General features: G+C 35.0%; 1 protein-coding gene across 1 annotated transcript; it reads left to right on the top strand.

Annotated features, from left to right (window-relative positions):
* Positions 1–942: 942 nt before the first annotated feature.
* On the top strand, positions 943–25,675 carry Zdhhc8 (zinc finger DHHC-type containing 8). Its single transcript, XM_073093462.1, has 9 exons — positions 943–1,146; positions 3,353–3,471; positions 11,628–11,785; positions 12,261–12,433; positions 13,009–13,203; positions 13,673–13,847; positions 16,775–16,974; positions 17,763–17,930; positions 23,108–25,675. The coding sequence occupies exons 1-9, from the start codon at positions 1,055–1,057 to the stop codon at positions 23,574–23,576; spliced, it is 1,749 nt and encodes a 582-aa protein (XP_072949563.1). The 5' UTR covers positions 943–1,054; the 3' UTR covers positions 23,577–25,675.
* The last annotated feature ends 1,322 nt before the right edge of the window (positions 25,676–26,997 follow it).

Raw genomic sequence — 26,997 nt, 5'->3', positions numbered from 1 at the left:
TTAATAAAATACTAATATTAGCAAATCATGTATTTTTAATTATACAGTACTGTAACTTAATCAGTGCACATGCACCATCAATAATAACACAGTCATGAAATATTTTAATTGTGTCCTATTAATTACAGAATGGGCCCTTAAAATAGAATTCTCATAGACGTCTTATAATTCTATTCTTATCATAGACATCTATATAATATATTAAATATATGAATACTTCCACTTGCTGTTTTGTTTTGATTACGTCCCGTTCCAATGATTTGGAATTGACGAATCACTCGAGAGTTACTAAATTTATTCCTTTTTTTCAATAATACTTCTCTTACATAGATAGTATAAAATGTCATTGCTTGCAAACAGAGGATTTAAACATATAAGAATCTGCAAGTTCTTTAACGTTTATGAGATTTGGGTTTAGGAACTTGTATAAGCAAATTTGTTAGGATATTTAGCGATCGTACTTGAACACATCGTCACTGCACACGCCTTGTAATTTGACATTCTTGCAATTGTACTAATAAAAGTTAAATAATTCCCAAGATTTCCCCTGAAGTATGTGTAGCGTCGAAGTTTATTTCTATATTTTCAATGTGTTGACGTCACGCTACGAAATGACACTTGACCGCCTGTTTTGGCGTAACGTTCCGTTTACCGTAATAAAAATATGTTTTTTATTAATAAATAGCCCTTTTTTCGAAAAAATGATCAATGCAAGGCATATATAATACGTATATGAATTCATTAAAACAGTTTCCCAAAAAGTGTCAAGTAGCCAATTAAACACATTGTACTTATTTGCCTTAAATTTAAATATTCCTCTATTAATACATAAAATTCAATTAAAAACCTTAACAACACTTTGAAAATAATTTTAAGATACTTTGGGTAGATCATAATTTAATTAAAGAAAATAGGTTAATCGGAATCTGTCAAAGTCATCGCTACTGCCACTGCCACACAGTTTCTGGCTGTCATATTAATAGGCGCGGCCATGTTGGTCTGTAGTGAATAAAATCGAGTTAATTTGCTTTTAAGGAATTAAAATTGACACAATATGCCCAAATGCGACCTTAAAACGAGATACATCCCCGCGACATTCGCCTGGACTTTACTGTTGGGCACGACGTCATTATTTTTTTATTTCCCGTAAGTATACATTATGTCGATCGGGTTCGAATTCACTTTGATTTGACAACTTTCACATAAGATTGTAGATTTGTTTCTATTAATATCTCGCGGCTACCTTTGCCCTATCCGACTTTGTGTATGATTAGTTTCCGCTTTGTGAATAAGTGTGTGAAATAGCCCCTCGAAGTTGTGACTGGTCATGCTTGGTGAACCATTATTTACATTGGAGTGAGTTGAGTTGTGCGGCTCCTGCAGTGGAAGTACCTCTCCTTATAAGAAAAGTGGGAGCCCAATTTGGCATAAACAAAAGGCTTGCATTGCTATTATGAATCAGGTTTAGTTATTAGTCATTTATATTTCACGCAATATCACTAGATATGGGTAATGAACAATGCTACAAACTGTGATACAAAAGTAGTCGAGACATGTCGCTTTATTTTAATTTTATTCATTTTTAGTCGTTATTATACTTTGTCTTAATAGTATAATTTACCTACAAGTAGCTAGATTACATTTTCTAATATGACTTGATTGATTAAAAAATGTATTTAGCATCAAGAACCCATTTGTAACAACTTCACTGGCTGTAATACAGTTGTAAACAAATTAATGTCAGTTTGTTACTTATTTACATGCACTCTGTATTTACACATACTTGTGTGTTACAAATTCTGTCTGATTTAATATATGTTTGGATAAATTATAATAATTTCGAGATTAGCATGCTACATTTTAAACAAAATTCTCACCATCCGATGGGTAACTGCGGGTCTGATAAATAATAGAAAGTCATATTATGAAACACTTAGTTTTAACTTTTTGTCATTAAATAAAATATAATTTTGCACAAATTTAAAAAGTGTTGTCATATTTCCTGAATACCATGTCTTCTTAATTATATTCTTGTGATTTGTGGTGTATATCGAGAAGTGGGTGTTATGATCATTAGTAGTTGATCTAACTGTGCAACTGCAATTAAGATTAAAACAGTATGATGCCGTTGTGGGCTTGAATTCCAAGAATGCCATATGCATCTTTTCAATGGATTTTGATTATTGAGAGTGACTCAACTTATTATTATCTAACAAATATACCTTACAAATAAAGGTTTGTAAACTCAAGTGGCTCCCCATTCGTCTTCGTCGGAATGCTCATATTCTGTCACTTCTCTACTGCGTGCTATTTGATCCCAATTCTCCTCCTTACCTTAAAAGTCGATTCAATTACCTCCACTTAACCCATGACCGCTCCTTACGTTCCACAAATAACCTTATCCTCAGCACTCCTATACACTCCTCCTCCTTCTACAAAAAATCCTTTACTGTTGTTGCTGTCCGCCTCTGGAATTCCCTTCCTAAGTCTATCCGTCTATCCAGTTCTTTGTATATTTTTAAGAACCAAGTCAAGGCTCATTACTTGCAGCTTTGACTTGGTTTCCTTCTTACTTTTATCCTTTCTTCCTCATAACATATTTCCTTCTTATGTTTCCCTTCTTACCCATGTTACGCCATTGACACAGGACCTTTCTGATATGTATTTATGTATATACTTTCTTATTTCTATTTATTATATACTATATGTGTACACCCTACCTTCTTACTATCTCATATTTCTTTAACTCCATCCCAAAGGTTGTCTGGAAGAAATCGCTTCTAAGCGATAAGGCCGCCTTTTTGTACGCTATCTCATTTATTGTGTTATATGTATCTTATATGGTGTACAAATAAAGAGTATTTGTTGTTGTTGTTGTTGTTGTTGTTTGAAATGTAGAAGAATTTTTACATTGTGATCAGAGAGGTATAGTCCACTTATAACTGCTAGTCCGCTCTGAATATAGAAATGAATACAATAACAGATTTTCATGGATGATAGTGACCATTTACCATAAAGTGAACTACATGCTCATTTAGTGATATATCATCAATCTATATAAATTATATACTATGTATAGTCCGCGTCAAACTGCTAGTCCGTTCTGAACTTTCTGTGACGCGATTCAGTTCTATATTCAGAGCGGACTAGCAGGTTTGCGTGGGCAATACTTTGTCTATATTATTGGGACATTTAGGAAATGTAAAGAATTTGTGGTATATATTATTATATTAGTTACCTCTATAATTATTAATTATGAAGTGCTTATTTAAAATGAATCCAATATTATTTGGATAATTTACTAAATGAAATATTATGTGTATGCATATTGATTTTTGATTATTATTTTCAGATGCCAGTATTATCTTCACAAGCATCCATGGGTTCCTGCATACCAAGGTGTCATAACATTTTTTGTTTTGGCCAATTTTACACTGGCCACTTTCATGGACCCGGGAGTGATACCAAAAGGTAAGATTTTATTATAATTATTATCTATATCCATATTTTCTTCTTGCTTGGATCTTGTGGTCTCAGGAGTCAATACAATTTGCTTTTCTTCTATTTATTTCTGGTTGGTAATTTACTTAAAACTATAATAAATTTAAATCTGGATCAATTGTTAATCAATTACATAATATAATGTAAATTATTAGAATGCAATAATTGTGATGTCTAACAGCATATCTGTAAATTTTGGATTTCCACAAATACTGTATTAAGCAACAAGTACTTTAAAGATAGCACAAGTGGTAGTCCTTGTACATGCCATCAGTGATATCAGATTGCCTAAACAAACATTCGTAATTACCATAATCTGTTCAAAGCAAAACATTACAACCCATTAAACATGCTAATTAATATTTATATTTTTCTATTGACTTAGGATCGTGTATACACAACATAACATTGACCCTACGCTACATGGTATAATTTTAATTACACTGATGTAATGTGATTTCTATAAACTATCCCCAATATGTGATTTAGCAACACATGTGATAAGGCTTAATTTAGTTTTACGTACTTTTATTGTAAAAATCTGTCGTTATTAAGTTGTCGCCAAATTTTTAAATGTCAGTGGCGCCTAGTGGCGAACCACGAACCTGATTGAGAAGTTGAGTTGTAAATGCTAGACTAACACTCTTTTTAAAAAGTGTAAAAATCGGTATGAAATTGTTTTTTGTACTTTTTATTTGCTTCAAAAACTATAACTATGATTAGTGTTCATGAAACACTGCTTCAAATGGATTTTAACCCTGTTTCTGTCCCTCATTTACATAGTCTATAGACTTAAGCATATTATATTTGGCTTATTGTTAGTGTAATTATCGAACAATGTTATATCGCCTCTTTAGTGTTTAATAATGTAGATTTTCGCGAATGCGCATATCATCGGATTCCCATACTAGACTAATAGGATTTAGAAAATCTTGTTTGGAATTTTTTGGTGCTAAGTCTAATTGTAATAATTGTTTAGCATGTTTCTATTGGAATCCGTATTCGGAATCAATTCAGTTAAGTTACCGGATAAATGAACACCTTTTCATCTTTTTGTACCTGTTATAAAAATACTAATAGTCTTTTTATCACCTTATTATCAGTGGGCCAGCTTAGAAGAGTATTATTAGCTGTGAGAATCCAATGCATATTAAAACTGAAGTATCAAAACACAAAACCTTCCCAAAGTGTGTTATACCCATAGGGCCAAGCTAGATTAGATTGTATCATGGGTGCGAAATGGGTAAAAATGTGATAGTAATTATTATAAAAACATAAATCCTGCCTGCTTAAAAATAATTAATTGAAATGTGAATTAGTGTAGTTTGTCACTCCCCAATTTAGGTGAATTCGACCACTCCTCATCTGTTGAAATCCGTCAAGACATTTGAGACTTTTGCCATAGAATGAGACATACAGTCAAATATATAGGTGCTCAAAAAACATTACCTTCCGCGTAATCATAAAAACAGATCCAGAACAAATATGTATATAAATTATTTATCATTTATTTTCCCGAGGATCGAAGAAGGAACTCTCTGAATGAATTATAGTTGGAGTGAGTTAAAAATATCTTTTTACGTATTTTGTATGTTGATGTAATGTAAAACTCTCGATAGGCTCAATATCTAGATCGGCTCTAGCTCAATATATAGAGCGTGAGTGAGGGTAGAGTCCTTGGCAACATTCTTCTCTAGTTGTATGGATCTGCATGCCCATTACTTAAGCGAATCATGCATGAATGTCAAACATATGTATAATGGATTAAGAGTTGCAGTGCATGACGCACTACACGAGAATTGCTAAATTGTTGCTGTTAACAATTGAATTTGTACTAGATACCTAATTTATCCCATGTTTGTTGGAGGCGTATTACAAAAAGGGTAACGTAGATATATCTATGGAAATGCATGAAAAAGATCAGCGTTAGCGTAATCATTCGTTCATTTTCCATTAGCGTTTTCAAGCTTCGGAAGGTCTGCTAAGTGGTCTTATTAGTCTTTTATAAAATGTTACAATGGTAACTTTGTATATAATGCCTTCGTACCGTCATGCAACATTTTGGTTGCCCATTATTTTCAATCAATGCATACATATGATCTAGGATTGTAGGATCTTCTTAGCAAGTATTACCTGTATGTCTGTCGTATTTGTATTACACAAAGTGCAATTGAAATCGTCACCGCTGATATTTCTGCTTCGATGCGCCCTGTTCATCTTATTCGTCATAGGTATATTTTAACATAATGTCTTATTTTCTTTAGGATTTATTATGCGCTATAAATATGCATATATGCGATAACAATATAATCGTCTTATCGTACGCAATGGCTATAAGAATCGAAGCGAGGAAACTTTTTTAAAGGTGTATAAATTAATAATAGAATAAAAGTTAGGTGTATAGCTATTATACAGCCAGGGTGACAAATACAGGAAAATAACTCTAACTTATTTTAAATGAGCTCAAGACTCACGGCTCATTCGCTCACGCAGTGTTTCAATTTCTTGTGTCCTTAGGGAAGGCTTAGGAACCACGAACGAATGTACAGCTGGGAGCAGATTGTTGATATTACTATAAAATTTTGGCGAACGCATTGAGCAACGTTAGAAACTGTTTACACTGAAATACATAATTTGTGGTGGTGCTAGATTGAGCATTCGCTCGTTCTAAATTCCTGTACTTCATTCATGATTTGAGTAAACGTTATATTAGGAAGAAGTATGCCACCATTCGGATTTTTTTAAATGTTTGGTTTGTTTAAATATGCGTAAGTCCTCACAAATTATACACAATACGAAACGTTTAATATAGGTACAAAAGGTTTTCATTTTGCTTGTAATAACTTTACATCCGCAAGATGCTACTCCCTGTAATTCCCTGTAGTCTGCCTATGCTCTATAAGCCTCGTGATGGTACCTGATATTCACACAACAACTCTATAAACGTCAATGTATATAACAGCTGTGTAAAGTAGTTAGCTCAAGAGCCAGTGCAGTATCAGGACGAGAAGAGCCGACCTCGATTTTTAAAAAAGGGACACTTTAAAGCCCTTGTTCTTTTTTGTTCGGCACTAGACACATTTTTATTATAGTATACAATAAAAGTTAGTTCTTCATCCGTGTACATAAACCATTTATTCTGAAAAACGATTTAGAATATAAATAAAATCGCTTCAACTATGTAAGTATACAAATGGCCTGTTGCTCGGACGTTTCAATTAGTAAAGTGGCGCTAATTGCTCCGCCACCGCGATAAATTACAATCGGCTATTATCAATTTGTAAATGCATAAAAACATTATCTTAATAGCAAACTGGAATAAAATAAGAAAATATATTATTTATCTTACTTTCAGCACAAAGGTACTCGAAAATTTAAGTTGTGGCCTCTCCTGCCTTCGTATGTTAGAAGTTTCAGTATTGATTGGATGGCATTAGTGAACTCTAAAGAGAAATCAATGTCAATGATCTAAAAGCCTAATCTCTTATCATTTTTATAACATACATACCTACTTTATATAAGCCAAGTAATGCAAGTATGTAGGCATCGGGCCATTGTGATACAAAAGAACTTGACAATATATCGATGCATTTTGTAAAGATTCCTTACAACATTTTTTAAATTCATAATGTTTTGCGAAGGCGTTAAAATGATATAGGTTTTTAAATAACGGCATATGCTATACATTTTTATGTTCCCAAGTGTAGACGACTAGACAATCTGATCCGTTGAGTTGAGAATATTAGTGTCTTATCGTTGAACTTGTCATCTTATGTTGACTCCATTGTTAGTTTTTAGCGTTTTCCCAACACACGCCCACGTGTAGAGTCACGTGTGAAAGAATTACTCGCCGCCCGACACGAGATGTGCTGCCACTGCCCTTTGCTATGTACAAAGTAGCGATAGTACTATCGATTTCTTATTTGAGAGTTATTTAGTTAAAGGTGGTGACAGTTGGAGGTTAAGGGCTCTGTACTGAAAGAAAGTCTTTTACTAAGCTAACGCAGTCCTTTTTGTAGTTTTTGGTATTATCCTAAATACGATACTTAATACAAATGCGTCAAGTTTGTGTAATACAGCACGATCTAAAATGATGAATACTGCAAGTATCGGCTAAATGTAATTTAGATTCTAAGTAAACAAAACATTTTTGTCGGTGAAACATAAAAAAAAAAATTATGAGAGTACAAAACCTTTGGTGCACAAGTCTGGATCGCTTGGTAGGTTATTTATATTATAATTATATTCTGGTATTAGGTTGATTCTACTGAAAATATTCGGTAACGATTTCATACTGTTGTGAAGTACCTAATTATCTCAAGAAGTACTCAAAATTAACTTTTGTATTTTTACGAAATAACAATAAAATTATATGATGTTATTTTAAACACCGTCATTATTGTACCTCAAAAACATTCATTATTTCAGCGTTTCCCGAGTAAACAAGGCACCGTCCCCTTCATCATGTCATTATCAGTCTATTACAGAAATAGAACCAGCATTGCACTGGAGTGTTTTAAATATGAACTCCTATTTCTGTCTGAAAAATATCGACTGTATTTTAAATAGAAATAGATTCGTATTATACAAAATTATGCAGCATTATTATACGTAGTCCATATACATATACGGAATAGACCCTGCAGGCACCCGGGGGAATGCAATTAGTGAACATCCGATGTAGTTTGAGATATCGTCACGGAACAAAGGCTTCGTCGGATGGAAATAGTCTAGTTGATGTACCGTTGGACCCTGAGGCCGTTTTTAGTTTTGGGACTATTCGCTCCCAACTCTCCTCTAGGTTTTTCATCACAAGGTATATTGAGAAAACTTCGTAAAATTATTATAATAAAAATAATCGTTTATTCAGTTCAATGTTGCAATTACTTTTTAACCATATTCCATAAATTAAGTGTTGTACTTGCTACTATTTTAACTACCTGTATGGTGGAGTGAGAAGCTGAGATAGTATTAAGAACTGCCCTGTTTTGTTCCATTCTATATCGCTATTACAAAAAACTAGGCCATTAAAAGAGCGTAAACGGGCTATAAAAATTGAACCTTGCCGAGAACCACAGCTCAGCCAAATTGCCAGCGATACTCACTTGCTGCTGTGTATTGTGTATTATTGTGCAACACTGCAAATTACAGGCTATATACCGTTCGGTAAAACTGGCCCGTGTGCACGGAGCGGACGCCCGCTCCTTTTTGCATGGGCAGTATGTATGGGCAGTGCTCAACTGGATTGAGAAATAATATGTGAGCGAGCGCCCGCAGCGTGAAAACGCGCCGCGCGTCTGCGCGTAACTCGTCATATGCACATTTGTCTATACTTCTATACTAATATTATAAAGAGGAAACTGTGTTTGTTTGTTTGATTGTAATGAATAGGCTCAAAAACTACTGGACCGATTTTAAAAATTCTTTCACCATTCGAAAGCTACATTATCCACGAGTAACATAGCCTATATTTTATATGAAAGATATTTGATAAATAGATTTTGATGCAGTACAAAGTTTGCCGGGTCAGCTAGTTTATAATATATGAGTAGCAGACGAGAATGCAGTCCACCTGATGGTAAGTAACTACTGCCGCCCATGGGCATCGGTAATGAACCCCAGGTAGGATTAGATATTCCTAACTCTGGTCGGCCATAGATGCGCCCTACCCTTGAGGTCTAAGCTGGAATGCTTCGGAAATGTGTGTCTCCCTTACCACACGTACTATTTTCAATACAAACATTCGAGCTTGCACACTCGCCACTTACACACACACATACATACTGTTTGTGGCAAGTATTGCACTATGTTGCGTGATACGGATTTTACTCGTAACTCCACGGCTATATAATTGTTGCTAGCAGCAATAGATCTAGATCTAGATATAATCGCAAAAGATGCCTGCTTAGGAAAAAAATGTATACTAAATAATAGCTTTTCAGATTATTATTTATTCCTAAGGCCACCTTTAACTGTAATATTAGCACCTACTCGTATAACCTTTCACTAATGATTTTATGCCAAAAAGTCGTTCAATTTAGTGTAAAAACTTGTTTATTGCGGTATTTTTATATATTTCTATATTTCTCATATGACTAATAAATATGGCGTAAGTTTGCTTAGAATATGAGTTAGAAATCAAGTGGTAGGTACTTATCTAATTTGATTTGTCACTACGAGTATTTACTTTGGGCGAGGACAGGCATTTGATAACGTGGTAACATACCTAATCCTAGTTCAATTCCGCAAAAAATATGAAACGGTTACGTCCTCCTAAACGAAAATTTTTCAAAAAGACTACAAATGCGCGCTATGCATATATCAAATTTTTTTTGGTCCTTTATCTCTCCACCTATCGTTTTTTTCCAAAAAAACTCAGTATCATTGACATATAGTGCCATAATTAACCGACTTCCTTTTAGTACTAACATTTCCGTGGAAATTGAGTTTGCCCGAGATGTCTACCGATATTTTTCCGGGTTAATAACATAGGCTGTTTGCTAGTTTATTCATATTTTCCCCGAAGAAAAATTACGATTTCCCTCTTATATTCTAAGACAACTCAACATTTTCTAAGTATTATTCAAGCTTTTACTTTTATTAGAATCCTTTAGTATTTATTATAGTTTCTTGTATTTTTATGAAAGTACGATGTAAAATAGAAGAAGATAATATTTGTAAACATATTCAACTCTTTGTGATTTATGATAGGTTATAAAACTACTTTCCTGTAGATACAACATCTGATTTGACTGACTGACGATCCGCGTGGCGGAGCAGTCACCATACCGGTCTGACGCGCAGAGGGTCCCGGGTTCGATCCCCGGCCAGACAGAAATGTAAATGATGATTTAGATTTCTTTTTCTGGGTCTGGGTGTTTATGTATTTGTCTCTGTGTGTGTCCATGGTACCCACGATACAGGGAATCCTAGTGTGGGGCTGTGACTCTGTGAGTGTAGAAAGCGTTATTTCATTTTAACATTGAAGTAGTTGACGAGAATTATTGATTTGGAGAATCGCGGCGTCGAATTTTATTTGCATCTTAATTTCACTACCGAAGATTTCCATGAGAAACTTGGTTGACGTCTCCTTGAAAAAGCGTCTCTCATTGCAAGCATCTTGTTACCATATTTATGAGATGTTTATGTTGATGGCATTCGCTTACTTCATTAAATAAGGAAATGATTTGTAAAATATTATTTTTACGCAATAACAGTGGAAGATACTTGTGGTTCACTTGGTTGAAACTGGTCACTGATTGAAATCAACAAAATACAAATTAAAATATACCTATGATTGGAAATAGTATATTATTGTTTAAAGTTATTTCACAAGAAAAATAAAAATTGGCTGATATGAAATCTAGATTCTGAAGGGCGTTTGATATCTTCGTAGCATACTGTAAGCAGGGTTTACCGATCTCAAAATAGGCTTATATCACGCGATCTGACGATTTTTATATACGATGTGAGAGTATTTAGGCAATTTTGGTGTTTACTTTTTGTATTGCCGCCTGTAAGATCTATCTATATTCAGTTCTATAATGTTTTTCAACGTTAGCTGTTTACGTATAATTTTAACTGATTACACCCAGAGTTGCACAGAAAATAACGCAAGTTACAAAAAGTAGCGTGATGTTTTATTCAATTCGATAATATCATGGCATGCACGGTGACCGATACCTATCTCTACCTACCTCGAATAGAATATAAATAAATTAATATAATGTAAATTCATAATTTCATCAATATATTATAAAAAATAAGGCAGTGATAGCCTAGTGGTTAAGAAACTCGGCCTCTCGATCGAGGGGTCCGAGGTTCAACTCCCAGGCATGCACCTCTGATTTTCCAAATTTATGTGAGTATAAGAAATTAATAATCACTTAATAAAACGGTAAAGGAAAACATTTTTGGGAAATCTGCATACCTGAGAGATTTATAAAAAAAAAATCTCAAAAGTATGTGAAGTATACCAATACGTACTTGGCTAGCGCGGTACGCTATGGCCTAATCCTTCTCCTTATGAGAGGAGACCCGTACCCAGCAGTGGGACAGTAATGGGCTGTTGATGAAAATAAATTCTGTTCTATCGTAATGTATATTTGTTTTATGTATCATTCCAGCTCCACCTGACGAGGACCGCGAGGACGACTTCCGAGCGCCCCTCTACCGCAGCGTAGAGATCAACGGGATCACCGTCAGGATGAAATGGTGCGTCACGTGCAAGTTCTACAGGCCGCCGCGATGTTCGCACTGCTCTGTGTGCAATCACTGCATAGAGGCAAGTATCGCCTGCGTTTTACGTTATACCTCCTAGACCCCTCACTTTGGTACATCGAGAGCTTTTGCTCGGTTATTATTGCTGAGGGTGTAAATTGAGGATACTTCGTTAGCCCTAGTTCGGAGTTTGTATGTGTAAATTTTACAAAACTTCGATAGCGTGATTCAGGATGGCGATAGTTTAGTAGCGGGAAAATCGGAAAAAATAGATTAACCGCATAAAACGAATAAATTATACCACATTAATTACAGATATTTTAGTACAATGTTGTCTTGCTTAAACAATATACGTCGCATATTGTCTAAACAGTAATCAGTGTTTTTTTTGTTGAAGAAAGTTTGAGTAGAGGATTACTATTATTACTAAAATAAACTTATTTCTCATACGAATAACCGTGGTACAAATAAGGATTATTGAGTATTTTAAAGGTAGCAGCCAGTTAAGGTATTTCAATAAGAAAATGTTTAACTTCCAGACATTCGACCACCACTGTCCGTGGGTGAACAATTGCATCGGGCGACGCAACTATAGATTCTTCTTCTTCTTTCTCATATCGTTGTCCATTCACATGCTCAGTATATTCGGGCTGAGCCTGTACTACATCATGAACAACAATAAGACCCTGACGCAGGTGGAGCCTATTGTGTCGTATCCTTTTTATAACATCTTCATTTGAAAATGTTTGTGTTAATGATATCAATAAAGGTGAGTTTATGAGTATACATGTGTTGTCTGGAGATCGATCAATTAATCCACAAAATAAGCTTTACAAATTATGTTATGACGAAGGGGTAGAAAATATGACAAGTATATAAAAATTATATATGTGTTATTTTTAAGGGGGTGATAACATAAATATGTGACATAAGTATACATATGTACAAAGATATGTAGGGTTAAACTATATTATTTGGGGATGTTTCGTGGATGAATTCTGTTGATGGATGTGGATCGGCAGTAGTTATATTTATTTTAAAACAAGACCATTGGATTAGATCCCGCGTTTCATTTTTATAAGTTCATTATTAAGAGACATTCTCTTGTCATGAAAATGGAAACGCTTAACCATTTCTTATGTTAATGAGAAAACTTTCATAACTTTATGATATGAAGGAACTTAGGACTTACGGTTTTACTTCAACATGATCATACATAACACAAGTTGGCAACTGAATAACATATGTTTCAATGAATCAGTCTATTCCTTAACCGCAACATACCAGAATGGTGATAATGGGCATTATCGCACTACTCGCGATACCAATATTCGGTCTGACCGGTTTCCACATGGTGCTGGTGTCGCGGGGGCGCACCACCAACGAGCAGGTGACCGGCAAGTTCACGGGCGGGTACAACCCCTTCTCGAAGGGATGTTGGAAGAATTGCTGCTACACACAGTTTGGGCCGCAATACCCTAGGTATGTGCATTTACTTTTTGGATCTCTTAGGTGTTGCATGACATACAAAAGTAAAATCTTGTAATTTTTAATCTATGTTAGTGAAACTATTATTAAATTGTGCTCGGTTTGCGAGTTAAGGCAGAGAATTAATATTTCCTGTATGTTTATACGCCAGACATAATTTGTATTTGAAACAAACATTTCACTTGATATACTTTTATGGTTTATATTCTATCGTCTATGGTTTTAATGAAATATTTTTTTTTGTATATTACTGAAACCATGGTTAAATATATAAATATACAGGGTGAATTTTTCATATGTTGGCAAATCCAAAGAAGTGATGTAGCGGTGTTGTATGTATAACAGAATAAATTCATGATCATATTTTTAAATCAATGTTATCTTAATATCCCTATATTGTTCGTATTACTAGCCAATCTAGTATAACATAATATAAAAGCATACGTCATCAATGACATTGCAGTCTAGTCCGGCCATCGAAGTACATCTGGCGCGGCGGCAAGAAGCGTCGCGAGGCGGGCCACGCGGCGTCCGCGATCTCGACGATAGCGACGGACGCGCCGCACCAGGTAAAGACGTACACGGCGGACAACGGCTCCGCGCACCGGCCCGTCGGCGCGCACGCGCACTACAACAAGGTGAGGGCCAGACGCTTGCGGCTAGCTGATAGCGGATAGCGGTTACGATCTGGTGTGTGGACGGTGGGGTTTCGGTAGTGTTGGGTTGGTTTGTGGGAACTCGATTTTTGGTGATTGATTCACTGTTATTGATTATCAATGTTTAATAGATTGATTTGTGTGTTAAAGATGGAAGTTTGTCAATTTTTGACTAGTACTGGGAGGGCATTGGATAAACTGATTAGTAACAACGAGTGTAAGAAATTCAATTCAGACAGGTAGACGAATGCCTTTGCACCTGTAATTTACGTGATAGCTAAGCTATGGATGTGGTTACAATATGATTGTTTAATTTCAGTTAAGCGAATTTAATGGCATGAAAATCAAGCAATAATATTTGTGGATTTGATACACATACGTAATTAAGCTACCTTCTACATCAAAGATGAACAGGCGTTACGGCCGTCTTCATGCTGTTCGTTTGGATCAAATTTGATTATATTTATGGCATACAACATAATTGCAATGGAGAATCTATGATCTATCAAACTCCACCGTCCACTTTGCGTCTCATTATATTAGTTTAAATCAGAGCGCACATATGTATTTAATATAAATATTTGTGTAAATATTAAGTCTTTCAAAATATTTTGTATAAAGATTGGGATCTTCATAATGTGTGCCCTGATTGTTATGATTACAAACATACTATAATTTTGTATATTATCATATTAGTATTAATTATTAAGATATTTATGTTGAAAAATATATTTCTTATAAACCCTTACTTATAAAATATGTAGTATGTTTGTAACGACTGTGAATATTTTCATTAATTTGTAGATAAGATTGCCAGATGTAAGAAAAATACCATGCGACCTGTAAAAATCACAGATTTAGCCCAAAATAAAAACACCATCACTTTAAAAATGATCTTACATATTAAATATATTTGGACGTTAAAGTACATAAATATTGAAAGAATTGAATTAAAATTACATTATGGCTACCTGTATATAAATAATTATATGTATAGATGAACCATGTATAACTAAATTTTGGTTGTTGTATTTTCTTTTCAATACATTTATTTGGCTTACAAATTACAAACCATCACATATTTTCAAAATTAACACAATTTATATTTATAAAGAACTAACATCCTTAAAAATTCTAAAATAATGTAACTAATTTCCCATACTTCATTAGTTGAAAAATGGCTTGAAAACATTTAGACTGGTCATCTAGTTTTCATGCTTGTAGAGCAATAAAATACATACCTTCAATTCACTTCATATAAAATCTATTTTCGCATGGCACTTAAATATTTCTCTTAACAAAATAACAGGTGAATTGAAGACATGGGTATGTCTGGCTCTCTACTCTTATAACAAATTTATTTTCAGCCTTTGGTCCGTTATGGGCAATATATAGGAATCCACGGAGACCTATCAGTTATCAAATACTGTATTTTTTTTAAATTAATACCTAATACACTTCCTGGTCTAGATATAAAATATAAACAAAGTCTGGGTAACTTCTTAACCATACGCTTTATTCTTGGTACCTATAGCATAAACATATTTGATTATGTTTTATATCACTGGGTATTATTAATAACTAATCACCCAATCACAATTTTGTATTTATTTATTTTACTTATAAAAAGGTCTTTAAGTCTTTTCATATTCGCATTTCAATATGAGAATATTTCTGTTCAAGCTAAATATTTATTCTAATAAATCCGATTAACCTGTCAAATTATATAATATACTATTTAAATTAAAACATTAACAAAATAACTGTATGTATAATATTGTGTAGCGTTACTGCATCGATTCCATTCTGGTGGAGGATGTACCATATTTTAACTACGCTCTTAACGGGATGAGATAGATATCTACATTAAGGCGTATCTAGGGTTACATATCTCAAAGTGTTAAATGTCTAACTTTTAACACGGGGAGACTGGGTTGTATAATTGGGCTACTACATATATTGTACTAGTTTTTGCCCGCGGCTTCGCCCGCGTTTAAAAGAAAATAATATGACATACTAACATACATAAAACTGAATATTTGTACCTTCATTGGAACGACAGTGGCACCATCTGGCGAAAATTGGTCGTACCAACTTTGAAACCTTCGTGGGCTCATGGATAACTAAAGATCATTACTTGATCAAATGCATAGTTTACGATTCAATCCTTACTAATATCGATTAAAATAATCGGTTTGTTTTGGTCCAAAAGATCGATTCTCCGATTAATAGATCTTAGATCGCCATCCCTAGTTCCCGTGGGATTTCCGGGATAAAAACTATCCTATGTCCGTTCTCGGGTCTCAGACTATCTTTGTACAAAATTTCATTAAAATCGATTCAGTGGTTTAGGCGTGAAGAAGAGACAACCAGACAGACAGACAGACAGACAGAGTTACTTTCGGATTTATAATATTAGTAAGGATTATGGGGTCGTTCAAGTATTACTTAAGCGCTTTTAGGGGGGCGGGGGGTCTGCTTTGCTTATTTTGGATGACATGGGGATAGGGGAGTCTAGATGATGATTACGTCATCGGTAGTTTGTTATTGTTTACACGAATAGCAACCCTTACATTATCATTACTTTCTTTCCCGCAAATCATGCATACGTTTAGGTATTTTTAAAATTATAATTATAACATTATAATTATAATATGAAAAAAAAACAATACATTAAATGAAAAATGTTTACGTAAGCATGGGGGAGGGGGTAAGAACTTTTCTTACTTTTGCTGACAAGGAGGATGGCGGGGTAAATAATTGTAATAAATCTGCTTACGTAATACTTGAACGGCCCCTATAGTACTACCCAGTCCAACGTGTCGTACAATATTAAACAGTGAGCGACCCACATATACGTTAAGCGTAGTAGCTAGTGTTCAATTGTAAACACGACGCGGCATGAGCAGCTGTCGCCCGGGCGCGAGGAGCACGAGGGCGAGCTGGAGGGGCCGGGCGCGTCGCAGTCGGCGGACTGCGAGCCCACGCCGCCGCAGATGCAGCGCCGCGGCTCCTCCGCCAACCTGTTCCCGCCCGCCGAGCCGCACCACCACCTGCCGCCCCGCCCGCACCACTATCCGCGGTTGAGTCCGCTGTCCAGGAATACTACGTGAGTAGCTTTTGTATTACTTATGAAAACTAACCACTTTACAAAATTATTAAGCATCATTACCCTATCGATTTAAATGTAAATGTAGTTAGTCTTTGCAAAAGCTTATGTTAAAAGAATATGTTTTAACCAGATATTGAAGTGATCACTGAAGTACATGGATTTGGGTACTTATACCTTTCATATTTAATGACTAAATTGATACTAGTTACACATGTCTGCTTTACCATGTCTTTGAAATTCGAATTTACCAGCGTTATTACTACTAAACGGCGAAAAAAGATGAAGGAATTATGGGGTTATAATAAAACTAAAATAAACTGCTACTTTTAAAATATATATTACACTCTGATGTTATGCCGCGTCCGCAAGCTTAACATTTACAATAGTTTAAATTGATCAAAAGCTATGCTAAAAGCACTTACAAACTTAGATAAACCAAGGCTCTATCCATATATTTAAATTTGTGATGGTTTGACAAGCGTGCAAGGGCAGAATTATATGTGTACCATCCATCTTTATTTTACCACAAAATAAGTGTGGTAAAATAGTATTATCCTTACATCAGCAGTATCATCTCGCCCTTACAGACCAGGTATATTCCGCGCCAAACTAGTCCTCTCTGAAGTTGTTGCGAGCAGATGTCGCCATACAATTTGCTACGGCGACGCGACTCATTTCTAAATTCGAGCGGAAATTAGAGCGGAATAGCAGTTTTGGATAAAACGAATTAATACGGGTTTCTTTAATTTTACAATAAATAAAACCGTGACGCTCACGTTCCCCAGCCACGGCACGACCACGTCCGGCTACCGGGTGGTGATGGAGCCGCTGCGGTACGACGCGGGCGCGGCGGCCGGCCTCAACAACGGCGCGCGGCCCTCGCCCACCATGCAGCAGCGGATCAAGGCGCTCGGCGTGCCCACGCCGCTCGCCGTCACCAGCCCCGTGCGACGGTACGTACGCACAGAGCCCGGGGGGCGGGGCTTACGCTTGGACGGTACACGTGAACTCGGGGTTAGGGTTAGGTTAGGTTAGCCGCAGATTTGATAATATCGAGCCTTTATCAGTATTTTTATCGATTTTTAATTCATTTCTGATGAGCTATCATATGGTAAAATACTGAAAGTTGAATTTACCGCTTCTTATACAAATTTATTGGGAGATAAAAAATATTTTAAATAGGATGCTATTTAAAATATTTTTTGAGTTTTGAATTATTGATAGATAGTTACAATATCGATATTTTTGGACTTTTGATATTTATATCGATAATTTCATTAACTAGCATATCTAAGTAGGATGAAGGAAACTATGAAAAATTTAAAGTTGCTGACTAAGTACATATGAGTAATGGGTTAGGATGGAGACTAAGGGTTAATCAGAAGTTAATATAAAAAATGTAGTTTAGAATGTATTTCTTTGTAAATTAAGAAAATATTAATACTTAAGGATAGACTTAATAGTTTGTGTCAAAATCCAGGCATTGTGAGAGGGGTTATTTTTTTAGCTTTGCAGGTTAAGGTACTGCTAGGAAATGGTATTTTTTATTTATTAATTACTTTTATGACATAAAATAATGTTTAAGGTTTTTTCCGTCCATAAAGTAGTGTAGTCTTTACCCCAGAAAATATGGTAACATAAACCTTAAAAATTAAAATATACCTTAGCTCAATAGAATACATGTTTGGAATGATTAAAGTACCTTTAATTCAGAAATCCATTTATTTAGAATATCTGCTCAAATATGTGAATGTTTCGACAACATTTTATGTTTTTCAAATGTTTGGTGTCCACACTTGATATTATTTCACAATGTGCTTTTGTTGTTAGCTGATTACAAATGTGGATATAATTGGAGTTATTGAGACAGGAGATCGAATGTTCCCATAATCTATAGGTATTTATTTAATTTCCCATCTTTATCATGGCCTCTTCCCATTACATTGACAAAGATACTAAAATGTTACTGAAACTAAAAATTCCTTGCCCACACTGAAATGCATCGCTTACTTATATGTTTTTTATGTTTATTAAACTGAGTGTTAGAATTTTTAATTTGCATGTAAAATTGTTTGCATCACATGTTTAGTGAATACGTGGGGTAAGGCGCACGGGAAGGTTTGCTTGAATAATTAATTAAAGAGTGACATATTTTGCTGGAATATAAGATTTGTTAACTGAAAATTACATGAATACAAACAATATTTAACAAATTTGAGTATTTATCAAATTAGACATTAAATTAAACAATATAGTGAAGTAGATATAAAAGATTGGTTTATAAAGAAACAGTTATTCGCAGTGTAGTTGATGTTGTAAAATTAATTCAAAGACATACGGAAATATACGGAAAAATTTGAGCTTGTACTCATTAAAATTATTCCGATATCTCCTGCAATACAGAGTTCTGTAAAGCTTTCAGTGCGTCTCACACTTTTTCGGGAACACTAATCGTCATGTGTACTTATTTTTTTGTCATTGGTGTATATTGCTTCATGTGTGTCGTAACAGTACTCCGTTATAAACAAGTCACTGAATTACTAAAAACACTTTTTAAATACTACATAATATGACACATAAACAATAACACATAAACATATGATCGATCTTAGGAAAATAACAGATAACCACACTTATAATGGAGTACAAATGTAGAGGATGCTTACATTTCGTTTTGCTAATTCTTATCATTAAATATAACTATAATTTCTGCCCATGTAAAAATCTAGTTTCGAAGGACCAAATGTAAGCAATCTCGCCATTTAGTGTTCATGACTAATTATGTAAATGTCCGTGTAGGTTATTGTGTTAAGAACACTGAGTAAAACACTGCATTACGAATCTCATATATTTCAAAATTTTAAATTTCTCATTTGCTTCATCTTTTTTGTTGACACAAACTCATTTCTGATTTATCGTCCATTTTATTTCGTTTTCCTTAAGATTTATTTTAGAATGTTTTCATAACTACAGTGTTTGTACTCAGTTTGTGTAATATATAACATAAATACATATCCTCGTACATCCCTAACCTGCATTATACTCGTAATTTTATAAATGTTATTTACACTGCATCCATCGTCGGTTCATTGTACAGACGTAGATTCAAAATAAAAGCTAAAGAAACATTTTCGTATGCTTATGCTATCATTGATATACGCAAGGTAATTAATTTTTTTTTTAATAACAAAATAGTGAAAGAGCTTACAGTCCACCAGATGATAAGTGGTAACTGTCGCCTATAGAGCTTTTATCCGAAGCCGATGATATATGCGTTGCTGCTCCTAGCAATTAAGTTGATCTCATATTTGAGAATTGCAGAATTGTTGTATGTTGTGGTGTACCTCTTTGTCAGAACCATAATTGTTCTATCTGTCGGTGGCGGTGGTACATACATTTGATACTGTGATATTATTAATCGTTTTACAATATTAAAAAACAAAGTAATCAAACAATAATACATTGTTATATACTTTAATCGGACCCATTCAAACCATACTAGATCGAGGTGATATAATCGCAGCGATTAATTTTATGTAAGCTATCATGATGAACTTATATATATTACTAGGCTCATAGATAAAATTATTTATATGTTTTTTATTTTAATTATAAAAATCGACAAAGGGTGCAGTGTATTAAAAGATACGACTACAATAATAATTTACGTTTAATTATGACCTATTGTGCTATTACCTATTACATTTAATAAAGTTTAAAAAATTGGTAACGTGTAAAAATTATTACATAAATTATATTTGTGGTCGTAATATGTAAAGTGTAAACATTATAAAGAGTGAAATTTACCGCTTTTACGCGGCAGATGGACCTAACGCATAGAGCCAACGTGTCGACGGTAAATTGTAATGACGTTTATGTTTGGTTTTGTGTGTGTTGTTTTTGTAATCGATGTGGGTTGGTGGAACTTTGCCTATATTTCCTCTACTTCCTAACGCTATCGCTGCCTCTTTCGTGTGCTTATTGGGTGACTTGGTAACTTGTTTGTAGGAAGTGTTGAAGATTTGAAGCTATTGTAGGTAGTGTGGGTTGCACTTGGTAATACTTACATTTTTCTGTATAGGTTAGATTTTTTAAATACTGCTTTGAAAATATTTAACCTAAAGTAAAAAAATGCACGTAACGTGAAGGTTAATTTAATAGCAATAAACGATAATACTTACTTAAATTGTGGTTCCTTGACAACATAGAGTATAGTAGATGTAATTAATTTCTTATTTTCAAAGCAACTAAACTTCCTCCAATCCACATAACGTCGATGTTTATATATTGCAGTTTCTGCACTTTAGGTGCTTTTTAACACGCCTTTTTAGGAGTCGTAACTATTTGTTATCTATTTTGTTAATTTGAACCACCAAGCTATTTTTTTATGCACCGAATTGCACTTTTTAAACGAAAATTTCATGCCAATATTAAAGTTGTTTATGAAAAATATACAACAAGTTAATAAGTAGGAATTTTGCAAGATATTTCAATACAATTGGTAAACGATTCAAATAATTGTGATACAATAATTCAAATAATGATTCCTTGTTTTTAAATATTTTTATATGAAGTAAATTGAAATAAATCAACAAAATGTATTAAATCAATGATATTTAATGATATGAAACTTAAATTTATTTCAAAACGTATTCGTTAATTTACACTCAAATGAAGTTGGACTATATTATTAGCACATTTATTTATAACAATAATTTGGTTCGCACATTTATTGCAATATTGTATAATTAATATGGAGTAACAAAGTAAAAAGAGAGAAGATGTAAAACGAATTTTAAGTATTTTAGTATGATGCTGTTATTTGACACAGGTATGTATGTATGGCATGGATTATCTTTTGGTTTTAAAATTTTATAAGTTCTGTCTTCGTTAAAAGAAACAGATTATTTCGCTTAATATAAAATATGTTGATTTTTTTAGTTTGCAAATTTATTTTTAAATAAATAATAGTAATCTCTATTTAACATTATATTTTCATAATTATAATAATTTTCCTTATTGAAGACAAAACTTATGACTTAAGTGTTACTGTAAAATTTTATTTGCAACCTGTTTTTGAATATAAATAACGCGGGGTGACACTTTATATTTGGCCTGAAGATATTTTTTATTTTATATACGGGCATAATACGTGAAATTACAATAAATTAACTTATTTCATGTCTAATAATTGTATCAGCCATATTATAAGTGTCACGCCATCGATTATTTACTAAATATTATGCTGATGAAATGATTTATTTAGCTTTTGCGAGGACACTGTAATTATAAAAAGAAAGATTACGAATTAATAAATATTTTAATACTTATGACAACACTGACAGATTGACTATAGATTAGGCTGCGATATAATATTTTTATATTGCAGCATTTATATCGCAGATTATGTCATATTATTGGTAATAATAATTATTATTATAATTAAAATGTTCATTTCACCAGAATAAGAGTGATATGGTATTAGTTTAGTTGGCAGTAGTTTGTTGGATGTAGTTATAGTGTAATATAGTGTATAGTTGGCATGGCGTTGGCATGCTCCCCGCAACCGCAAGCCGCCGGGACTCGGCCCGTTCAGAACTAGATACAGCTAAATAGAGTTCATATTATGCTACGTAACGGCGAGATTGGTTTAACTATGTTTCAGTGGGCTGGGAATTAATACGCTAAATGTTAAGAGCTTCTGCTAAGGGATTAATGTATTTGCTTCGGGTATAATATTTAGTTCTGCAAAGTAATTATTGTTATTATATTTTGGAGGGGTTAACGTGTATCGTGTATTTTAATCGGGAAATCATTTTCCATTGAGATTGTATCATGGAAGAGACATGTTGAACCAGTCGCTCCAATTAATTTTTTTATGAATATCAGATTTATATCAGATCCTTCATTAAATATGACGGTAGAAAAAATATTAAGAGTCGACATAAGTCCAGAGCCGCGGCAAAGTTTCGGCGAGACGAGTTCTGAACGCGGGTCCTCGCGCGGCGGCGCTCGCAGACGCTTCTCCCCGCAGCTCCCGTCTCCTTCTGTCCGTAGGCCGTACGATAACGATAGCGAGCGCTCGGACGAGCTCGCGCGATTAAACCCCTGACGTGAGCGCCGCGCACAGGTCCAACCCGGGCACGCCGACGCAGCCGCGCCGCCCCGACTTCATCGGCGTGCGCACCTCGCCGCAGCGCCGCTTCCTCTCCGAGGGCGAGCTGCTGCGCGCCGAGCCGCCCGCGCACCGCCCCACCGCCGACGACATCCGCGAGCTGGCCGCGTCCCCGCAGCGCGGCGGCTACCTGTGGGCCGAGCGCCCCGCCGCGCCGCCGCACCCGCTGGCGCTGGGCGCGCACGCGCCGCACGCGCCGCACGGGCCGCACGCGCCGCACGGGCCGCACGCGCCGCACGCGCAGCCGTCGCCGCTGCCGCGCCGGCGCGCGCCCGCGCCGCTGCCCGCGCACGCGCCGCGGCCCGCGCGGCCGCTGTCCTTCGTGCGCGCGCTCGAGGTGCAGGACCAGCTGGAGCGCGCGCCGCCCGCCGACCCGCCCGACCGCGCCTCCGTCTACGACTGCAACTACGAGATCTCCGTCTGAGCGCAAGGGCCCCCGACCTCCGTTCTATTCCAAAGATACTTTGACGATGTCGTTTTAAGGTTGCAACGCACAATATCCTCCGACCTCGACCCCGAGTGCGAAGACTTGTACAGTAACGATTTCGTTTCGAACGACGCGGCCCGCGGGGCCGTCGCGGTGACGGACGAGCATTTAGTGTAATGCCATGCGGCGTGCGGTCGGTATTGGAGTGTTTGTGTTATAATATATGTATAGAGTTACGCGATTAAGATTCGTAAGGAGTAATTAGAGTTTTATATTTATGTATATTTGTGAGTACTTTGTAATGTTAAATAATATTTAGTCCGTGGATGGTTCGAGTGTACATAGTCCCCCAGTGTTGTGATTCCAGGATGACATGATGACTGTATTGCGAAGTCGAGTAACGTGAGAATGGTAACCGAAATGCTGTCTCAATGGTGTATAATAACATAATAACGATATATAATATATTTATGTAATGTTTTCTTGACGCTCTTGTATGTTCTTCCTAGGTATAGATGCAATCGACTTTGCAGGTTCCGGAATTGACTGACTTGTTAATCTGCCTCAAATTTGTTTTTAGTTGACTCATCTGCTAGCGCGGCGACGTTAGGTCGCGGTCTGATTCGTTTTTTTCGGTTACATTTAAACAATAAGTATTAGTATATACCCAAACACCTCGTTCTTCTATATTGTACATACGTGCAATATACATAGAATCGTGCTTCTGGTATTATACAAACGAAGTGAAAGATGAACCATATGTAAGGAAATTGTGCCAAATATTCTGTAGACACTGTTAGTATTTATGTAGGTCACGTTTCATTTTGTCTCAGTTCCTATCAAATTATTATTTTCTTTGAATATAAAATGTTACCAAGGAATTGTTTTAAAAATTTTGATGATACGAAAATGTGACTTGTATTATAATTAATATAAAACTTAAATATTGTTATAATCTTTTTTTCAGAATTTTCACTATAATTGGAATCTCTAGTTTCATAACTGATTGACTATTTGCTGCTTTTTTAATCTCTTGATTATTCATAATTGATAAATTATAACTTTGGACTTTAAATAAGGACATTTACAATGTATATAATATAATGACTTTAAGTAACAAAATATTAACTTCCATTGAAATATTTACTTATTTGTCAGTGTTATTGAAATGTCTGTGAAATAATATGCAAAAAGTTTTATAATCTTCACTTTTCGATGTTGAGAAATAAACGGGCCAGTTGCACAAAAAATCCTAATAAGTTAATTGGTTATTCTTATCATTCTTGGTCTTCAGTGTGTATATGTAAAGTTTTACTTTCATACTCAAGTTGCAAGAATTAGCTATATGCCGCGACAGAAAATATCGTATCATATGGCCCGGGGGCATCTGGAATAAGCGATAAAAGCGACGCAAAACTTTTCATCTCGCTGCAAAGTGGTACATACAGTGCAAATTGAAATATGTTCACATTACAGCATCGCATATGAATCAGATATGGCCCCTCCATAACAGTAAAAGTATGTAAATTATATTGCTACATTAAACAAGAGATTCAACCTTAAGCAATTAATGTACAGAAAATGCTTTGGGTGTGTTGTGAAAAATATATTAGTTAGAAAAGAAGAAGATTTGTGTCACAAAAGATATGAAAATCGAGAAGTTTACATTCACATAATATTTTATGTTTGAGTAAAAAGTGTAAATCAAATATTTATAATAGACTTTCCTCAACGAGGATTCATATATTCATCGATTATATTTCGTCTGTTTAATTCAACACGATTCAGTTATGGAACGTTTATACACATTAAATATAAAGATTACTTAGAATCGTGGCACCACTGCTGCTGTGAATTGATCACGTAGTGAATGAAAACTAATGCAAGATTGAACGACACTTTTGTTTCAGTCTCAAGGATTATATAGAATGGACTGGCATTGTACTATGGAAGTAACATTATAACGGTTTCAAGCATATAATAAGATGACGATGAAGACGATCCAGAAATACCCATTGGAGATTTTTTTAAGTCCTAATTATAGTGTATTGTTTTGTTGATACTATTTCTATCGCGATTAAAGTAGGCAAATATTTTTATATCACGGCGTGCGTAAATTGACGTTTTACGCACGCTTCGCGTGCGCAAAACCCCCATTTCCGACCCCGTAATATAAAATTTTATACAACACGCGGACGAAAAATGTTTTTCTGACTCGTGTGATTGCAGTCCTCGCCTGCGGCTCGGCCTGCAAACTCACACTTGTCAGAAATAGTACATTACAATACGAGGACGAAAAATTTTTTTCTGACAAGTGTGAGTTTGCAGGCCGAGCCGCAGGCGAGGACTGCAATCACACGAGTCAGAAAAACATTTTTCGTCCGCGTGTTGTATAAAATTTTATATTACGGGGTCGGAAATGGGGGTTTTGCGCACGCGAAGCGTGCGTAAAACGTCAATTTACGCACGCCGTGATATAAAAAATTTTTCGTCCTCGTATTGTAATGTACTATTCTAATTTCGATCGTTGTAGTGACCTTGTTGCTTATTCGAGGTTAAGCCTTAGCATTTAATTTATTCTGTTTATTTATAACTAACAAGGAGGACAAGATTTCAATTTTTTTAACATCAAGTCCATTCTATAACGTCCATTACAAGACCGAAACGGTTGAGATTACTATACTATGCTGTGTACATAACGATATATATTTATGAATTATATATAGAGCTTCACAATATAATATACCTTGTATTTTTAAATAATAATAATGTAAATATTTTAAAAACCTTTAAAAATAAAATATAAAACCTTTTCTGGACATGTTTAAGAACTTAATATTTACTTATTTGTCTTAATTTGTCGGATCTGTTAGACAAACAATAAAAGTGACAATTAACGATATTTGGTGTATTCTATTGCGTAGTTAACTATTATATAAATCTAATTGTCTTCTTTTCTAAGTTTAAGTGTGTAAATATCCCGCAATTTGAGTATAAAATAAAGTGAAGTTTGTATAGAATGTGTATTGTTATGAATGTTACTATATGTATATCGACTTATAATTTCAGTGTATTTATTTACGGTGCCAGTAACTAGTGTCGGTTTTCCTCTTTAGACATATCAGTAGCACGTTTTTTTACTATGGTCAACGCTTGGGTGATAGAAGAGTATGCAGAAAGCGCTGCCTAATAAACTTGCACGAAGCGTCGCGTATTTGTACTGTATTACTTGCTTCGTAGTTTTTGCTAAGACTATTTGCTAAGACAAAATTATAATGTCCATGTACCGACTTAAATCGGCTTACTCTCCTTGGTGGGTTAATTTACGTAATTTTTAACCTCTACTACCTTTACTTTAAAACAGGAATGCCTTTCTTTTAAATTATAAAGTATTTTTTTAAGCTTCGTATTTTTCTTC

This window comes from Epargyreus clarus, unplaced genomic scaffold, assembly GCF_041222505.1.
Source record: "Epargyreus clarus isolate Ecla_fem2 unplaced genomic scaffold, WU_Ecla_fem_2.2 ptg000004l, whole genome shotgun sequence".
Taxonomy (NCBI): Eukaryota; Metazoa; Arthropoda; class Insecta; order Lepidoptera; family Hesperiidae; genus Epargyreus; species Epargyreus clarus.
The sequence above is the reverse complement of the archived record's forward strand: the minus strand, read 5'-3'. Positions and strand labels throughout refer to the sequence as shown.

What these genes read in the sequence shown, in the direction of transcription:
- Zdhhc8 (XM_073093462.1), top strand. Translation starts at nt 1,055, where the DNA reads ATGCCCAAATGCGACCTTAAAACGAGATACATCCCCGCGACATTCGCC. An exon ending in CGCACGCGCACTACAACAAG is followed by an intron (nt 13,848 to 16,774) that starts GTGAGGGCCAGA and finishes CGGCATGAGCAG; the next exon opens with CTGTCGCCCGGGCGCGAGGA. An exon ending in CCGCTGTCCAGGAATACTAC is followed by an intron (nt 16,975 to 17,762) that starts GTGAGTAGCTTT and finishes CACGTTCCCCAG; the next exon opens with CCACGGCACGACCACGTCCG.